This window comes from Biomphalaria glabrata, chromosome 17 (genome assembly GCF_947242115.1).
Source record: "Biomphalaria glabrata chromosome 17, xgBioGlab47.1, whole genome shotgun sequence".
Classification (NCBI taxonomy): domain Eukaryota; kingdom Metazoa; phylum Mollusca; class Gastropoda; family Planorbidae; genus Biomphalaria; species Biomphalaria glabrata.
In genome coordinates, this window is record NC_074727.1 from 18,277,216 (window position 1) to 18,294,572 (window position 17,357).

The 17,357-nt window shown below is 36.8% G+C and overlaps 1 protein-coding gene across 5 annotated transcripts in view; it reads left to right on the forward strand.

Annotated features, from left to right (window-relative positions):
* The window catches only part of LOC106076912 (aquaporin-5-like), an 87,243-nt gene that overhangs the window by 51,130 nt on the left and 18,756 nt on the right, over positions 1 to 17,357 (forward strand). For 3 of the 5 annotated variants that reach the window (XR_008775742.1, XR_008775741.1, XM_056016494.1), the window contains exons 3-7: positions 3,801 to 3,988; positions 5,404 to 5,608; positions 6,110 to 6,190; positions 7,513 to 7,624; positions 10,795 to 10,847. Coding sequence is in view for 3 of the 5 variants with exons in the window: in XM_056016494.1 (XP_055872469.1) it covers positions 3,801 to 3,988; positions 5,404 to 5,608; positions 6,110 to 6,190; positions 7,513 to 7,624; positions 10,795 to 10,847 (639 nt within the window). In the remaining 2 variants the exon portion in view is untranslated. The remainder of the gene's footprint in view (positions 1 to 3,800; positions 3,989 to 5,403; positions 5,609 to 6,109; positions 6,191 to 7,512; positions 7,625 to 10,794; positions 10,848 to 17,357) is intronic. The other 2 variants (XM_056016492.1, XM_056016493.1) reach the window with 1 other exon arrangement.

Sequence of the window (17,357 nt, forward strand, 5' to 3'; positions counted from 1 at the left end):
ATCGTCATAGAAGGCCTGAACACTGACGTGCAACGTCACAACCTGTGGGCAGTGCAGACCAATAGCTAGTTTCCACGTCACAGGTCTGTACGACGTGGCAAACAATTATCTTATATATTAGTTATTATTACAGACGTTACTTAAAAAAAGAAGATAATTACGTCCTACAAACAAACAATCTGCACATTGAAAATGTTATTCTGTTGTATAAGGTGAAAAAAAAAATAAACTTATCAACACCTCTTTTTTTATACCGAATACACAAAGAAACCTGGATTTGTAGATTTATTTCCGCTATAAATTGCAATCTGTAACTTATTTAATTTCTTTGGCCTTAAACTAGGCCATACGTCAGACGACCCAATTACGGTTGACGAGAAAATTATGGAAGCCGTTGGTAGAACGCGTTCCCATGTTGCATTGGAAAACACGCGATCTTCTCGCGTCGATCTTTTCCCGCCTAGTTTCGTTTGTTAGCAAGAGACTTTTGTTTTTTCTGGACATTTTACTGACGACCTAATTCGTCCTCTCTCTTTCTCTTACTTCCTCTCTCTTCTTTTTCTGAGAAATGTACTTTATGTACTTGGTGGTAAGCTACTGAAACAAATAAGCAAACTACTCAATGTACGTTAGCTCTAAAGACTCAATCGGAATACTTAGACAATATATCTACAGCTTTGTATGAGGGGGAAGGTAGAGAGGACGGGCTGAACGGCTAAGTCGGAAAGCGCTTGGCTTCCGAACCGAGAGGTCACGAGTTCGAGTCCCGGTGAAGAATTAGATTATAACTGTGATTGGTTGGAGTAACTAAAGGTTGTTGTCAATGGCAACATGACTCTCTCGTCCACCGTCGGCCAGACAAACAGATAAGTTTTACACCCTATTAATGTATGCAGGAAACTATTTAAATAAATGAAACACTATATAGGCGATCTTTATTTTTCTATTAAAGGCTATCAGGCGCTGAGCCTTAGAGTAAATGAGCTTAAATTTTGTTTAAAAAAAAAGTGTGTGTGTGTGGGGGGGGGGGTTAGAAGGGGGAGATTCTTTTCCGAGATGCTTGAAATTTAAAACATCGCCCTTTCAAACTTTAAAACGCACGCGCTTGAAATCTTTCAGTATTGGCCATTGGATTCAGGAGTAGTAGCACTTACTCTGGACTGAATTTCTATAACTATCAACTTTGGTAAACAAGGGAAACATGTGCTAAACACAACGAACGTCCGCCTTTATTTTCTCTAACTTGTGTGGACACTATTTTAAGCTGGGTGGGCCCTGGACCGTTTTGAAATCACCCTTCCCCTCCCTAAAAAAAATTACACACAAATTTAGATCTATATTTTCAATACTTTTTTTTCTAGCTTTTGAGATCCATTCGTGACAGACGGACGGAACGACGGACGGACGGTACAAACATCTTATCCGTAGCCGGGATTTTAGTCCAAACCTATAATTCATTAACCGAGAACTCTTCTACTTTACCTACAATAGTGCACTATTAACTTAAAAGCTGAGAAGAAGGTTGATTTTGTGAATACTTTTCATACCCAAATGATCCCCGCAAGAAAGACAAAAAAAACAACAATTTTTTAGAAAAGAATTACGCAACGGAAATGTCAGAAACCTAATTTACATAACATCCTCATTGTTCCCTATCGGAGCTCACGCGCGCCGCTCTATTTATAGAAAGCTGTTGCGTTGATGAATTACGATTAATGGAAACTTTGCTTCCTGCATTCGGATTTTTTACTTCCGGTATCTGATAGGGTCTGGAAAGTGAGTCAGATAACTGTCAAACAGAAACAAACGCTTTACATTTGATGAATGGGTTAAATCTGTGTAGGGGGAAAAATAGAAAAAGGGAATGGGAATATTGATAGCGTTACATTCTCAAGAGCGCAATAGATTCGAACGACACATCTGCTAACGATATTATCGTATATTAACGGCCCCCCTCTTAAAGTGGAGGTATGATTCCTTCTGCATTGGCTATGCACACAAAGATGAACACAAATTCATTTTCTATGTACACACAACAGGTGGCAACCGCTATTAATACAATTCTGATAGTTATCCGTACAAATAAAAATTGCCAGCATAAATAAGGTGGGGACTACTGTATTGTGCATCATACGAAATGTTCCGGAACGTATATATTGCATAAGGCCTTAGCATTAGCCCCTAGGTTCCCTTACCTCTTTTGTTATTTTTGCCTTTACCTTTACCTATCCCTTAGGCTATTGGACCGTTGGGGCACCATGCAAGAATCGTCGACCATCTTTCTCTATTCCTCTCTGTTTTTTGCCTTAGAACCTCTGCCTCTTCTTCTTTTTCCTGGTACTGTTCCCTGAAGGAAGGTCTTTGCGAGTCCCGAGGATCTTGTAATATGGCCATAGATTTTAAGCTTGCGTTTTTTTTAGCGGCCGCCGAAAGGGAAAAGACACTGTTAGTTTTGTGTGGAATGTCTGTCCGTCCGCCTGTCCATCTGTCCGTCCGTCCCGTTTAGATCTCATAAACTAGAAAAGATAGTGAAAATCCAACATCATAATATTTTAGACCATTCAAAGTACTGATGCAAAGGATACTTTTTTTTCTTTTCTGAAAGCGAAAATTTTAATTTTTTAAATCACTTATGCAAGCAGTTTTTTTTTCTTCATAGAAATACACCACTTTTACAACTATTCACTATTAATAGTAACAAACACGGGAGGTTCCTTAGTAGGGGAGATCCCTATTTACCATATTTTTTTTACACATTTATGCAAACGGTTTTAGATTTTTTGTTAAAAAATTATTTTTTTTTTTTTTTTTTTACTTTTACCTTTGTATTGCTAAGTTATGTAAGTTCTGTTAAAGTAACTAAAACAGCTACACAAAAAAAAAATTATACTTTTTTTTTTTAAAGAGAACAAATCTATTTTAATAATTATACGTTAGACATAATTTCAATCAACAATTGATAAGTAGTATTTCATATTATCGCGTGAGCTGCAGTATTGCTTTACAGGCATAGTAATGTTTTTTTCTTGAGAAATAAGAGATTGGCCCTTTAAAAAACAATTAGAGCAATTATATATTCATTATAAGACATTAGTTAGGCCAGGTTCACATCTAACTTCACATTCACTTTCACCTATCATTTGGTCTGTGGACCGCTGGAGCACCACACAAGATCTGTCAACCTTCTTTCTCCATTCTGCTCTGTCATTTGTCTTTGATAGAATTTCATTCTGATGTTCTTTCTGAAAATATTGAAACCTGCCTTTTTACCTGCCTGGGTGGGCTACTTCCGGGGGGGGGGGCGATTTTGAGTTTGTGTTTCCACACAAACTGTCTTTGTAACCTTGTTTACTATAGTTGGCAGGTCATCATGGGGTTCAATCGCTGCAGTAACCCTGTCTCTAATCTCTTGGTTTGTGAAGTATTACATACCCTCCACTTCACATGTCCATTATTCTGGAACGTCAATGCTAATGTCCATTATTCTGGAACGTCAATGCTAATGTCCATTATTCTGTCCATTATTCTGGAACGTCAATGCTAATGTCCATTATTCTGGAACGTCAATGCTAATGTCCATTATTCTGGAACGTCAATGCTAATGTCCATTATTCCGGAACGTCAATGCTAATGTCCATTATTCTGGAACGTCAATGCTAATGTTCATTATTCTGGAACGTCAATGCTAATGTCCATTATTCTGGAACGTCAATGCTAATGTTCATTATTCTGGAACGTCAATGCTAATGTTCGTCTCAATGTCTTGTAACGTCTTTAAAGTGTTTCTCTTTCTTGGACAGATCGCTCTGGCCTTCGGCCTGGCCATCATGGCACTGGTCCAGATGATCGGTCACGTGAGCGGAGGCCACATCAACGCAGCGGTCACCATAGCCATGGCGGTGGCCATGAACATCACTCTACTCAGGGCGGTCCTCTACATTGTGGCGCAAGTTGGCGGCGCCATCGTTGGGGGCTTCATATTGAAAGGGTAAGTTTCCTTGTTATCTTTGAATCATTGAAACGTTGAGTTGTTCATTGAAATCACTGAATCACTCTCTATCTAAATCATATTTTTTTTAAAGCTTGAATAGTATGTCCCGCGGTTTTTGTTCCCTTGGTAATTAGATCGTCAATAAAAAGAAAGAAAAAAGTTTCCAGAGTTATTAAGACTAAAGTTTTGAAACACTTAAGGCAATAAAGACATTGGCTTCGGAATAAACTAACTACACAAATAGCTTATGAAATCAACTTTCTAACGTCTAAGAGAATATTGTTAAATCCGATCGAATCACTTAGTTTATTTATAGCTTGATAAAAAACGTGGTCACGAGGTGTATTGTTGCTACAGAAATGCAAGGAGGAAGTCTTTGCAAAGTTTATATCAACTCACTCTGTCTATCCGTCTGTCTGGTAAAAGGTGTGTACACATTATCTCTCCCACATCCATTGTTGGATCGAATTGAAACTTCGCACAATTATTTATTTTCATAGACAAGACATGAATCGGTCGTCAGATTGAACGTCTCAAAAAATCCAAGTGTATTAATCCCTAAATTCCGGTGACCCGTCAAAATAGCGCGGACAAAATAGCGCCGACAAAATAGCGCGGACAAAATAGCGCCGACAAACAAGCGCCGACAAAATAGCGCGAAATTTCCCGACAAATTGGCGCAAGACAAAATAGCGCGGACTAATATATGATGTGTATAAAAGTACCGGATTATTAGTAATTTAATGTACTGGGCATCATTTTTGTTGATGTCTCTATTTTTTAATATTAATAGATCTGAAATTATGCCATATTTGCAGAGAACGAGAGTTCTTTAAATTGTATATCATTCCCCTTTTTCACCTTTGATTAAAATGCATAACTTTATTGCCAATGTACGGAATCAAGCCAGTGATGGAATTTCTACGTGACATTTCCTGCAATTTAACTTTGTGAAAGTGTATGTGTGTGTGTTGTGTGTGTGTGTATATAAATTTGACAAGTATTTTTGCGTGTTTTCGAAGTACACTTTTATAATGTAAATAAATGCTATAGTTTGAAATTATTCATTTTACCTTATAATGATTTTTGCTTATTTATGTTTTTAAGATATCTAAAGTGTTTCCTGCAAAATGACTGAAAAATTATGATAACATTAAAACAAAAAAAAATATTGGCTCTATTTATACTTTCACGATACCTAAAATATTTATTTCAAAATGACTAAAATATATTTTTTTCTGCTCTATTTTGTCGGCGCTATTTTGTCGGCGCTATTTTGTCGGCGCTATTTTGTTCGCGCTATTTTGTCGGCGCTATTTTGTCCGCGCTATTTTGACGGGTTACCCTAAATTCCACTGTATCATGCTGTAACAAGTTTCGCTAATACTTCTCTCATTTCTTTTTCTGAACAGAGTGACACCAGAGCTTCTCAACAAAAATCTCGGCGCCACAACGTTATCCAATGGCGTGACCCCCGCCCAGGGGTTCGGTGTGGAACTCATCCTTACCTTCTGTCTAGTCACCGTCATCTTCGGCACTACCGACCCCAACAGAGCCTCCTTCGGCAGTCCATCTCTCCTCATTGGGCTAACTGTCACTGTGGGACACTTGGCCGGGGTAAGATACGACATATACTATGATATATATTCAAAAACAACTCACTCATCTATATACAACTCACTAATCTATATATTGGCTGCTGCCATGAAGTTAGACATAGTCTCATAGTCTCATCAAAGTAATCTGCTTTCTGGAGAGAGCATTATGGGACAAAGTTTTGAAATAAATAGATACAAATACTAATGTCAAGGACACTTCTATTACTTAGATGTAACTAAAGAAACTAACAATTGATATACTTCTAAACATCTAGAAGTTTTGTGATGTAAATAAAGACGAGAATCTAGTTAAAACATTCTTGAATGTCTTGAGATCTTGGTTTAAACTTGGGTTTAAGACCTATCCAGAATCTTAAGTTAGAAAGACGACTTTGACGACCTCGCTTTGAGTACAGTTCAAAGGTCAAAATGCTTACAGCTTAACCTTAAAAGCCAGCATTACAAAATAAGAGATAAACCTTAATTAATGTATACATACATCTTTATTTTTGGTCTCCAGCTCAGCTACACTGGATCAAGCATGAATCCCACCAGGACTCTAGGGTCAGCAGTAGCCGCGGACATCTGGGCTGACCACTGGGTAAGTTTCTAGAGCGTAAGAATAGCCTGACAGTAAGACACCCTGATGATGGCCGGATTTAAATTGGAGGCCATGAAGATGCCGTGACAAAATCCGGGAAATGATTTGATGCCTTAGTGGCGCTGTTTGTTACTATTTTGAAACGAATAACTCCGCTGATCTTGAAACAAATATTACACTTTTTATTAGTTGCTTTTATCTGCTTTATCCTTGAATGACACATTTCGTGAGATGAGTCTTTAGAGTTCATGGGCGTAGCCGGGGGGTGGGGTTCAAATCCGCCCGAAATGAAATCCCCCACCCCCTGTGTGTCGGCATTTAGTGACTGATTTTTGCTTTGATTTTCTTTATTTTATTTGAGATTTCAATACTAACCTATCACTTACCACAGCGCAGCCAAGGGGGTTTTAAGTTTAAAACCCCATACTAGGGGGTTTTGCAGTTAAATCCCTCCTCTTTTAAAAAACAAAAAAATAATGCAAACGACAATCCCCAAATTCCAAGAGCATAGCTAAGGAAGATTTAGATTTTAAAACCCCCTCCGAAATTTACGATAAAACCCCCTCTTCAATATAAAAAAAAGAAAAGTACACACTCAAAATTCTATGAGAGTAGCCAAAGGGGTATTGAGTTTAAACCCCCCTTCAGCGGGGTTTGAAGCTAAAAAATACCTCTTCAATATAAAAAAAAAGCAAATTACGCACTCAAAATGCTATGAGAGTTGCCTAAGGGGTTTTGAGTTTAAATCCCCCTTCAGTGGGGTTTGAAGCTAAAAAATACCTCTTCATTATAAAACTAAAACTAATATCAGCTAACCATTACAGTTTGCCGTCCTATAAATATTGACGTTCCAAATCCTGGTCTTCACCAAGATTCAAACCCGAGAGAGATGCACAGTTGGGGAGAGACAAAGTGAGAGAGAGAGAGAGAGAGAGAGAGTGAGAAAGATGATAGATAGGGAGAGTTGGTTATTCTGTTGTGGTCTCTGTAATCAAACTTGGAACAGATATAAGTTCCTATCATTGCAACTAGTCCCGTTGAGGTGACACTAGTCTCTGTAATCAAACTTGGAACAGATATAAGTCCCTATCATTGCAACTAGTCCCGTTGAGGTGACACTAGTCTCTGTAATCAAACTTGGAACAGATATAAGTCCCTATCATTGCAACTAGTCCCGTTGAGGTGACACTAGTCTCTGTAATCAAACTTGGAACAGATATAAGTCCCTATCATTGCAACTAGTCCCGTTGAGGTGACACTAGTCTCTGTAACTTTAAAGTTTTATTTCTTCAATATAACATTCGTATTTTCCTTCTCTCCAGGTCTACTGGGTGGGACCCATTGCAGGCGGAGTCATTGCTGCCATTCTGTACAAATTTGTGTTGAACCCATACAGAGGCGTCACCAACCTGGATGAAGCCATCAACAAACTAAGTAAGTAGCTCTTCCACTCTAGCCTTCTGACTTCTCCCTGGCTTATAGTTCACTCATGGTATTAGAGTAGTGTGGAGATATTTGCAACATAGACAACGTATTTTCTAATATATATATATATATATATATATATATATATATATATATATATATATATATATATATATAACTCGTTTTCTATATACAAACTCACTATAAACCCCCCACACACACACACACACAACTATTGAAAATCAAATGACTTTCAGTGTACTTGACCTACTTTAATCAACTCTTGAGCTCATTAGGAAGTTGTTTTTTTTTTTTAAATTAACAATATACACATTTTTTTAAAATTTTCTTTTGTAACACGAACAAAAGAGGGTTATTCCATAGACCTATATATATATTATAGCTAGACTGGACATGGAGATCTCTAATACTATACAAACATGTCGTGAAAGGCTTCAAAAGGTTTGTTTTGTTAAGTAGTTATAAGAAGTAAAGTTGTTTTTTTGACCTTATGTAATTAGACATCGAAAATAAGAGCACTCTCGTCTCATCATTATTATTTTGCGTTTTTAATCAATCTATTTAAATGTTCAATATAAAATTATAAGATGATTAAAATAAACAAACTTGAATTATTTCGATTAGGCTTTTTGAAATATTTGATTCATCTCAATAGAAACACTAACAAGAAACAGCTTTATATCATAAATTTGCGTAAATATATAGTTGTGTGATTAATATTAGTAGTAGCCCATTCTGTTTAAAATCCGCAAAATGGTAATGCAATATTTCTAAACTTTGAAAACTAGAGATCATTACTTTTATAATAAGACATAAAAGATCGTTTTTCGACTTCCCTTACTAGCCCTGGTTGTGGGAAAATATGTAGGTCACAGATGGGGCTGCAAATCCACGGGAAATATTGCATTCCTCATTAATCCTCGGACTCGATGACAAGCCTTGTTATTATTATATTGGCATATTAGGTCTTGGCGTTGAAAAGTATATCTATAAGTAGAAGATCTACTGAGTCTGATCTAGACTAGCTATAGAATTTTTCTAGATCTAGATATAGACTCTATATAGAATAATCGAGATAGTAGATGTAGGCCTATCCTAATTAATAAATTTTAGTCAGGTAGAGCTAGATGTAGACTTGTGACCATCTAGTTTCTAGATAGAATCTAGATTTCTAAACTAGATTCGATCTGAAATGTAGATCTAGATATAGAGTCTACTTAATGACAATGTTAATAATTCCGAAGATTAATAATGAGTGCAGTGTTTACGCTTTATTGAATGTTTCACGAATCCACGTGTGCACATGTGGTGATATGACTACGCCTACGGTATACGCAGAACCGTCAATGGCGTGAAATCTGAACTGTATACGCATAACCTATTGCGACTTGACGGCTTTTGTAAGTTTGTCTGCTGTGCTGCACGAGATTTAAAAAAAAATGTAGATTCTAAAATTCTAGAACAATAGATCTATTCCACTTAATTTATTAACATAAATCTGCTAATCTCATTTATAATATGTAGCTCTAGATCTACTATATTACCAACGCATTCATACAGATTTTAATCTAAATATTTAATTATGTAAGCCTAATTTAGATCTATACGGTGTTAGCGAATAGCGTTATACAAAAAACGAACCTGGGTTTTTCTAAAATCTGAGCTATTCGCGTCTGACACATATATAATTTTAATGTGCAGCAACAAAGCCCATTCAAAGGTGGTAAATAAAAACAAAATCACTAATAGAATTAAAAACAGAAAGCCAAGATCATAAAATAAAAATACCCAGGCTATCAAAGCTTAACTGTTGCTTTAATCTCGTTACGTTTTGTTTTTCTGTGTCACTTTTGAAGTTCGCACTATTAAAAAAAAACAACCTAGGTAGGAAAAAAAAACAACTTAGGTAGCTACCAAAAAGTTCGTATTAGGAGCAGACGCTGACTCAATCGTTTGGTCAAATCGTGGACCAGCAAGTCAATTTCTTCTTTAATACGAATGTAGACATTGGTCTACGTCAACGGTTCTCAAGCAATGGAAAGCACATAGCGATAGAGAAAGCTACAGAAAACAGTCTACCTTGTTGACATCTTTGCCATCATAAATACGTTTAATTTATGGCTACAACGATCAAATACCTCGATTTGTCAGAAAAGATCCGGTCCTTTTAAAAGAAACTTTAGATTTTAAAAAAGTTCACAAAAAAAAAGGGTACGTGTTGCCAACTTTACCTGCTTACTATGAGCACTGAGCCTGATATATTTGGTATTAATTGAAAGCAGACCGCATACATTGAACACCCTGAAGCCCTGACATGTTCACAGGATGTTTCCCTTACGAATAAATTAGGAAAAAAACAAACATTTACATTACATTTTTAATAAAAGACTACACTACCTCCTTTAGACATCTTGTAGAGCGATGATTCGGCTCTTTATAACTAAAGAATGTTAGATTAATAAAAAAAAAAAGGAACATTTTTTCCCTGAACTTTCATGTATTAAACTTTTTCAATGAGTAGGGCCTACTTGCGGAAATACCCGAATATGTCTAGTCTGTTGAAGATAAAGATTTTCTAATCCTCTGGCCAAATTTAAATGATTCTTTTTTTAATACTTTAAAAAAATTATAACAGTCAAAATAGACTATACAAAATGTGACCATTAAACCGGTAAATCTTTTCCCAACGATGTACATCAACTGTCAAATTTCTAGAAAAATAATTAGAGCCGTTTTCGAGAACCGTGTCCATCCAGGTTTTTTATGCTTTGCCTAGAAGGATTTGCCCACACATTCAGTAGTTTCGACTTAAATAGAGGTATTGTAATAAAAACGGGGATGCGGCATAAGTACTCTGTATTTAGTAAACAAAAAATATTAAAAGTCGGTCATGTCCCCTAAATTGCAAACTGGATTCTATAAACTTTATTGAATAAAATCAGTTTTCTCCACAGAGTGTCATTTATTTCTTCTCACACTCTGTACCCTCCTCTTCCTCCTTCTCTCTCCATCTCTCTCTTTCTCTCCCACATACTTTTTTTTGTCTTTTTGCTTTAGTATTGATTTTTGTGTACTAAAAGCCAATTGCTATGCACTGTGTTAAAGGTTAAAGTTCAGAGTTGACAGCGATCTAATTACCTTTGCCGTTTCTTCCCCAGAGACTGAACTGCCCATACAAACAGATGATATTAATTTGAAGACTGTCGAATAGGTTCATTTTGTTTTTATCTCATTTCCCCCTGTTTCCACCTCTCTCTCTCTCTCGTGTGGTATGCTCTACCTTATGCATCGTGGAATTTTTTTTTCCCTGTTGGTATCCTAGCGACCAGGGTATGGCGCCAAACAAAATGTCACAGTTGCAGTAACTCTAACTAGAGAGAATCTCTTGCACACAATTTTTAGTTATAATTTACAAATTGATCATAATAGCTTCAAAAAATTACAATGATTTTTAAAAACTCAATTGCACACTAATGCCTCGCTGTTTTGCGTTTGTTAACTGGAATGGCATAAACTTTTTACACTATTTTTTATTGCACGGATTTATGATCGTGTCCATAAATGTTATTTCCTTGCTATTTCTCAAAGTAAACATAAAGCATTGATACAGTGGCGTACCTAGGGTGGGGAGGGGGGGGTCCAAATTTGAAAATCCCCCGGGCCCCCACTTGAGGGGGTTCCCAAGTGAGTGTCCGAAATTTAATTTTACATTAAATATTACGCTATTATCTCATGTCATGATGACGAATGTCAAAAGGCATGGGAGCCTTAAAGAGGTCAAGCTCCCCGCGTCCCCAAATCCTTAGCTTCGCCACTGAATTGATATCATATTTCTCTTGGGGAGTGTATTATAAACTGTATACTATTACATAACCAAGAATTACATTTATGTGTTGCTAAAATTCCTTCAAGCTCTCCCTATTCATGTAGCGTGTCAGCTTTTAAAGTCCTTTCACGCTCACCTGATAACTTTATTAATGATCTAAATTAACTTACGGATGTAAAATTGTATAAAAGTCAATTTTACAATGGGTAAAGTTGATTTAGAATTACTGTAATGTATTTTTGATACAGCTTTAGAGCTTTAGAATATCAACACTCTAGAATGTCAACTCTTTTTTTTTTGTATCAGTAAACCTTTCTATTCTATTCGGAGTAAAATGGAAATGTTCAAATATGGCCGATAATTATACATAGTAAACAGTTTGGTGTATCTGGTGTACAGAAAAAAAAATATAAATGTTGATAAACTATGCAGTATTAAAGGCAAACGATAAGCTTTATGCACTATATAGCTCTAGAAAATCAAATTTCTAAGCTTTTCATATGTTGTACAAAGGTTTTTGTTTTATTATCTAGTTGGCAACAGTGATCTTAAAGGATATCGACCTTGACATTGCTTACTTGAGCTATTTATTCAAGAATGTCTCCCAATCTTTTTTCTTCATTTTCTTATGTTTTTTTTTTTTAAATAACCCCACATCGCCCCCATATTTCTTTATATTAATTTCTTCTTTTTCTATGTTTCGGTATTTTATTAAAGAATGTGAACCGGTTCTTACAAAAATGAAACAAAGGGGAGATTACTGCGTTTAAAATGCGTCGTGAAAATTCCCAAACAGTAAATATCTTTGTGTATAAATATATTCTTAAATTTAATTTCGACACATAGTGTTTCTAATATTATTAGCATATATTTCTTTTACATTAACAAAAGAAAACCTATTTAATTACAGTATTTTAATGAATAACAATTTAATCAGTATAATAGCTGTTCAACTGGACCATACAGAGGCGGCCTTAGCAAAGTACGTAACTCGGCCCAAGAATATTGTGTACCTTATCTCGGGGCTTCCGCGCAGCCGACCCACTCGCCCACCCCCCCCCAGGCCGCCCCTGGTCACAGGAGCAAAAGTCTGAACGACAACGTCTTTTCTGAAATCCAATGAAGTCCAAAGTCGAAAGCAACCGCGAACCAAGTCACAAGGGCCGCAATACACAAAACAATGTTGCAATTTTATAGGGAAAAATAGAATGTGTTATAGATCTAGAAATTAAGGCAAAAAATAATAATTTGCTTTGTAAGATACAAAATACATTATAATTATTATTTTCATACTTTAAAAAAATATAAAAAATCTCTGTCTTCGTGATAGTAGAGTCTTAAATAATTATTGTAGGCCACATGCTGCCTGCAGGCCGCGAGTTTGACACTCTTAAACTTACAATCAATGCCAGTTTTTGTTGACATACATACAGATCTCAAACTGTCACAAAAAGTATATCTTATTCTATCCCTTATCATTTGTTTGGCGCCAAGAGTTATATATCTTTAACCCGCCATACCCTGCTTGTTAAAGCTTGCCCTGACCTTGCATGACCTCGCCTTGCTTGCAGATGCCTTTTTTTCCACACTAAATTACATAAAAACTCAGCGCAACCGACCTTTCTTGCACGGTATGATTCTGAACAAAGTGCATGGCTATCAACAACGGTGTCTATTTACAAACAGGCAGAAGAAGAAGCTTGGTTTTGAAAAAATTGAAATGCTTTTTCTGCATTTAAAAGTGAATTGTAATACAGTGTAAATATATATGTGATTTAACTAGGAATACATATAGAGTTGAGATCTAGACCCAGACACTTTCATAACATGTGTGGAGCTTTCATTATTTTTTTATCACATGAATTTTTTATAAAAAATTATAGTTGTAGTATTTTTGGTTTCAAAAATTAGCAGAACAATTTTAATTTAAAATAATATTTCAAAGAGAGATTGTGTCATCATACAAACTCAGTGGCGCCCCCCCCCCCCCCACCCGACACATCTGCGTATGAATTAGAAGTATTTAAGCCCGGTTCTTGTTTAGCTTGAAAAAAAAAGTAATATCGTAAGAAAACGACAACAGACATAGTCGTAGCTCTTTAATAACGTGAACCACTATGAGATTCTACAAAATGTCCGTGATATGTTCATACCATTTGCATCCTCATTCTTTAGAAACAAAAATCGATAATAAAACTTTTGGACCTTTATAAAATTAAATAGAATTCAAACGAGAGATTTTAAACAATCGTTTGGTGTTAATTTGTTATTTACCAAATGAAACAGAACAACCTATCTATAATCTTATTCTAAATATCGTCCATCACCCATCATGGTTCTCAAACAAATCATTTAACGGAGAGAGGAGTCGAGGTACTTTTATTCATGAAATTATTCCAAACGACGTCAAAGGTAAAAAAAAAAAAAAAAAATCTTTCAACTGACGTCACACGGCTTAGTGAAACTAAAAAGATGTCTTGGTAAACATGAGAAAGTTTGGAATGAATGACGAGGGCCAATCAACATTGGCGCACGGGTTCTTACAACAGCTCGTGACAATACATCAAGCATGGTTATCAAACTAACGATTTAATCGAACGAGGAATCTAGACTTGATCATTAGACTTGTAGACCTTCTGTCAAGAAACTCAATTGTTATAGAATTCAGAAAAGAGATTTAAAAGAATCTTTTGCCGTTATTTTTTTTTTACGATCTCGTAATACAGTAATACAAATACAGCAATACCGTGGTCCACTTCCGGCTCTTAAAGCTCACAGTGTATTGTTAGACATTTAGTTAGTATTTTTAGTTTATGAAGAGACGCACCAAAATGGACGGATTTTGAACGCGACTAGTGACGCTAGGAATTAGTTGGGTTAGAGGCTACTTGGAGACAGAAAATCAGTTGGCAGCTAGGCAGACATCACAGTGTAGATATAAGCATGGCAGAATTAAGGGCTCCAAATTGATTGTTTACGCACTTTAGATGGTCCGGACTCCCTCTGTGATGTTCTATTTAAACTTGCTCATAAATAAACAAAGAACAAAGGGAAAGCATTGAGAAGAAACATTGTTCGTATATTTTTATCTAAATATTTGATGAATTATTACTTTAAATATTGTCTGTATCAGTTGAGCGCATTATAGGAATATGATAGCATTATTATTTGAAGAGCGGGTCCAGGGGACATAATTATCAATGAATGTATATAAAGAACATGCCTTTTTTTAAAGTTTGACCTTAAAGACAAGGAGTTATGACAAGGGCAGTATTTCAGACTTAGATATTTTATCTCGTTTCAAAATGGTTAATACTTCACACACACACACATTCATAGAAGCATTCGAACACACATAGGTTTACGCACATCATACAAACATAGGTTTACGCACGCAAACATCCAGACACACACACACTCACTGGTTTAAACACACATGGAGAAGACGTCACGTCCGAAAGACTCTGGACTCCAAGGAGCCGCAACTATCTCTTTCGATACATCCCTGGTTATCCTTCGTTCTGAGCTTTGTTTACAAACTACCAGCGAGGTGGAGAGAGAGACTAGAGAGAGAGGGAGAGAGAGAGAGAGACGGAGAGAGAGAGAGAGAGAGACGGAGAGAGACTAGAGAGAGAGAGAGAGAGAGAGACGGAGAGAGAGAGAGAGACGGAGAGAAGTAAACACACGACAGCAGATAAATCTAAATCTGTTTTATTTCGTTTCAACACTTCAAAAACAGTTCTCTCCTCCTAAATTGTCCTTATAAAATGTCTCGCAGATTGTTGGTAAAAAAAATAATTCATTTCATTTTCTTTTTTATGTACTCAGTACACCAGGTCATGGCCAGACAATGATAAAGTAGGGCCTTCTTAATCGCAGGAAAAATAATATTAAAAAAAAAAGAGCACCAATCAAGGATGCAGAGTGCAAAATTAGGATTCGAATCTAGAGTGTAAAACCAGGAAACGAAACTATATAATTCAAAACTTATACTATACTTTCTTTCTGTTTCACAAATTCGCAAAGATATGCATTTTTCTCTAAAAACAAACTAGGTGACTCCATTATTATGGAGTTTGAGGTGTTTTTTTTTCTATGGTGACCATGGGAAGAGGTTAGCGATTGGTTGTGACAAGACAAGCGGCATTGCCGTCAGCTGTCTTTGGTACGACAGACAACTCCAGAGACAAGTGAAAAGACGTGTTTTTGTAGTGAGTTAGATTTCATTCAAAATACCATTTTATATTATGACTAAAACCTACTACATTTAATTCATTTCATTTCAAGTTGATTTTGTCTCTATTGTTATACAAAATGTGGACAGTATTGTTCACCAAGAAGTTATTCAAGCTCGTTCAAGTTGTATAAGTCAATCTATACTACGTCTCAAGTGGTTTAGTTGTCTACCAGCAGTTTGGTGCTACACTCCCTCCACACCATCCATCAAGTTAAAGGCAAAGTTCTGTTCTGTCATACATTTATAGGAATTGTTCAATCGGGTTTCCATTCAATCCGATATCTGCATTCTCACCAGTGAATTAAAATATTTTCTTTAAGACATGAAAAAGAAGTACTGTTACAGAATGAGCAATACATAATGCAACGTGAGACACAAGCACCAGACTACGTTGTCACTCAGCTACACAAACTACACGTAACACAAGCACCAGACTACGTTGTCACTCAGCCACACATACTACACGTAACACAAGCACCAGACTACGTTGTCACTCAGTCACACATACTACACGTAACACAAACACCAGACTACGCTGTCACTCAGTCACACATACTACACGTAACACAAGCACCAGACTACGTTGTCACTTAGCTACACATACTACACGTAACACAAGCACTAGACTACGTTGTCACTTAGCTACACATTCTACACGTAACACAAGCACCAGACTACGTTGTCACTCAGTCACACATACTACACGTAACACAAGCACCAGACTACGTTGTCACTCAGCTACACATACTACACGTAACACAAGCACCAGACTACGTTGTCACTCAGTCACACATACTACACGTAACACAAGCACCAGATTACGTTGTCACTTAGCTACACATACTACACGTAACACAAGCACCAGACTACGTTGTCACTTAGCTACACATACTACACGTAACACAAGCACCAGACTACGTTGTCACTCAGCTACACATACTACACGTAACACAAGCACCAAACTACGTTGTCACTCAGCTACACATACTACACGTAACACAAGCACCAGACTACGTTGTCACTTAGCTACACATACTACACGTAACACAAGCACCAGACTACGCTGTCACTCAGTCACACATACTACACATAACACAAGCACCAGACTACGTTGTCACTTAGCCACACATACTACACGTAACACAAGCACCAGACTACGTTGTCACTCAGCTACACATACTACACGTAACACAAGCACCAGACTACGCTGTCACTCAGTCACACATACTACACGTAACACAAGCACCAGACTACGTTGTCACTTAGCTACACAAACTACACGTAACACAAGCACCAGACTACGTTGTCACTCTGTCACACATACTACACGTAACACAAGCACCAGACTACGCTGTCACTCAGTCACACATACTACACGTAACACAAGCACCAGACTACGTTGTCACTCAGCCACACATACTACACGTAACACAAGCACCAGACTACGTTGTCACTCAGCCACACATACTACACGTAACACAAGCACAACTCTACGTTGTCACTCAGCTAAACATACTACACGTAACACAAGCACCAGACTACGTTGTCACTCAGCCACACATACTACACGTAACACAAGCACCAGACTACGCTGTCACTCAGTCACACATACTACACGTAACACAAGCACCAGACTACGCTGTCACTTAGCCACACAT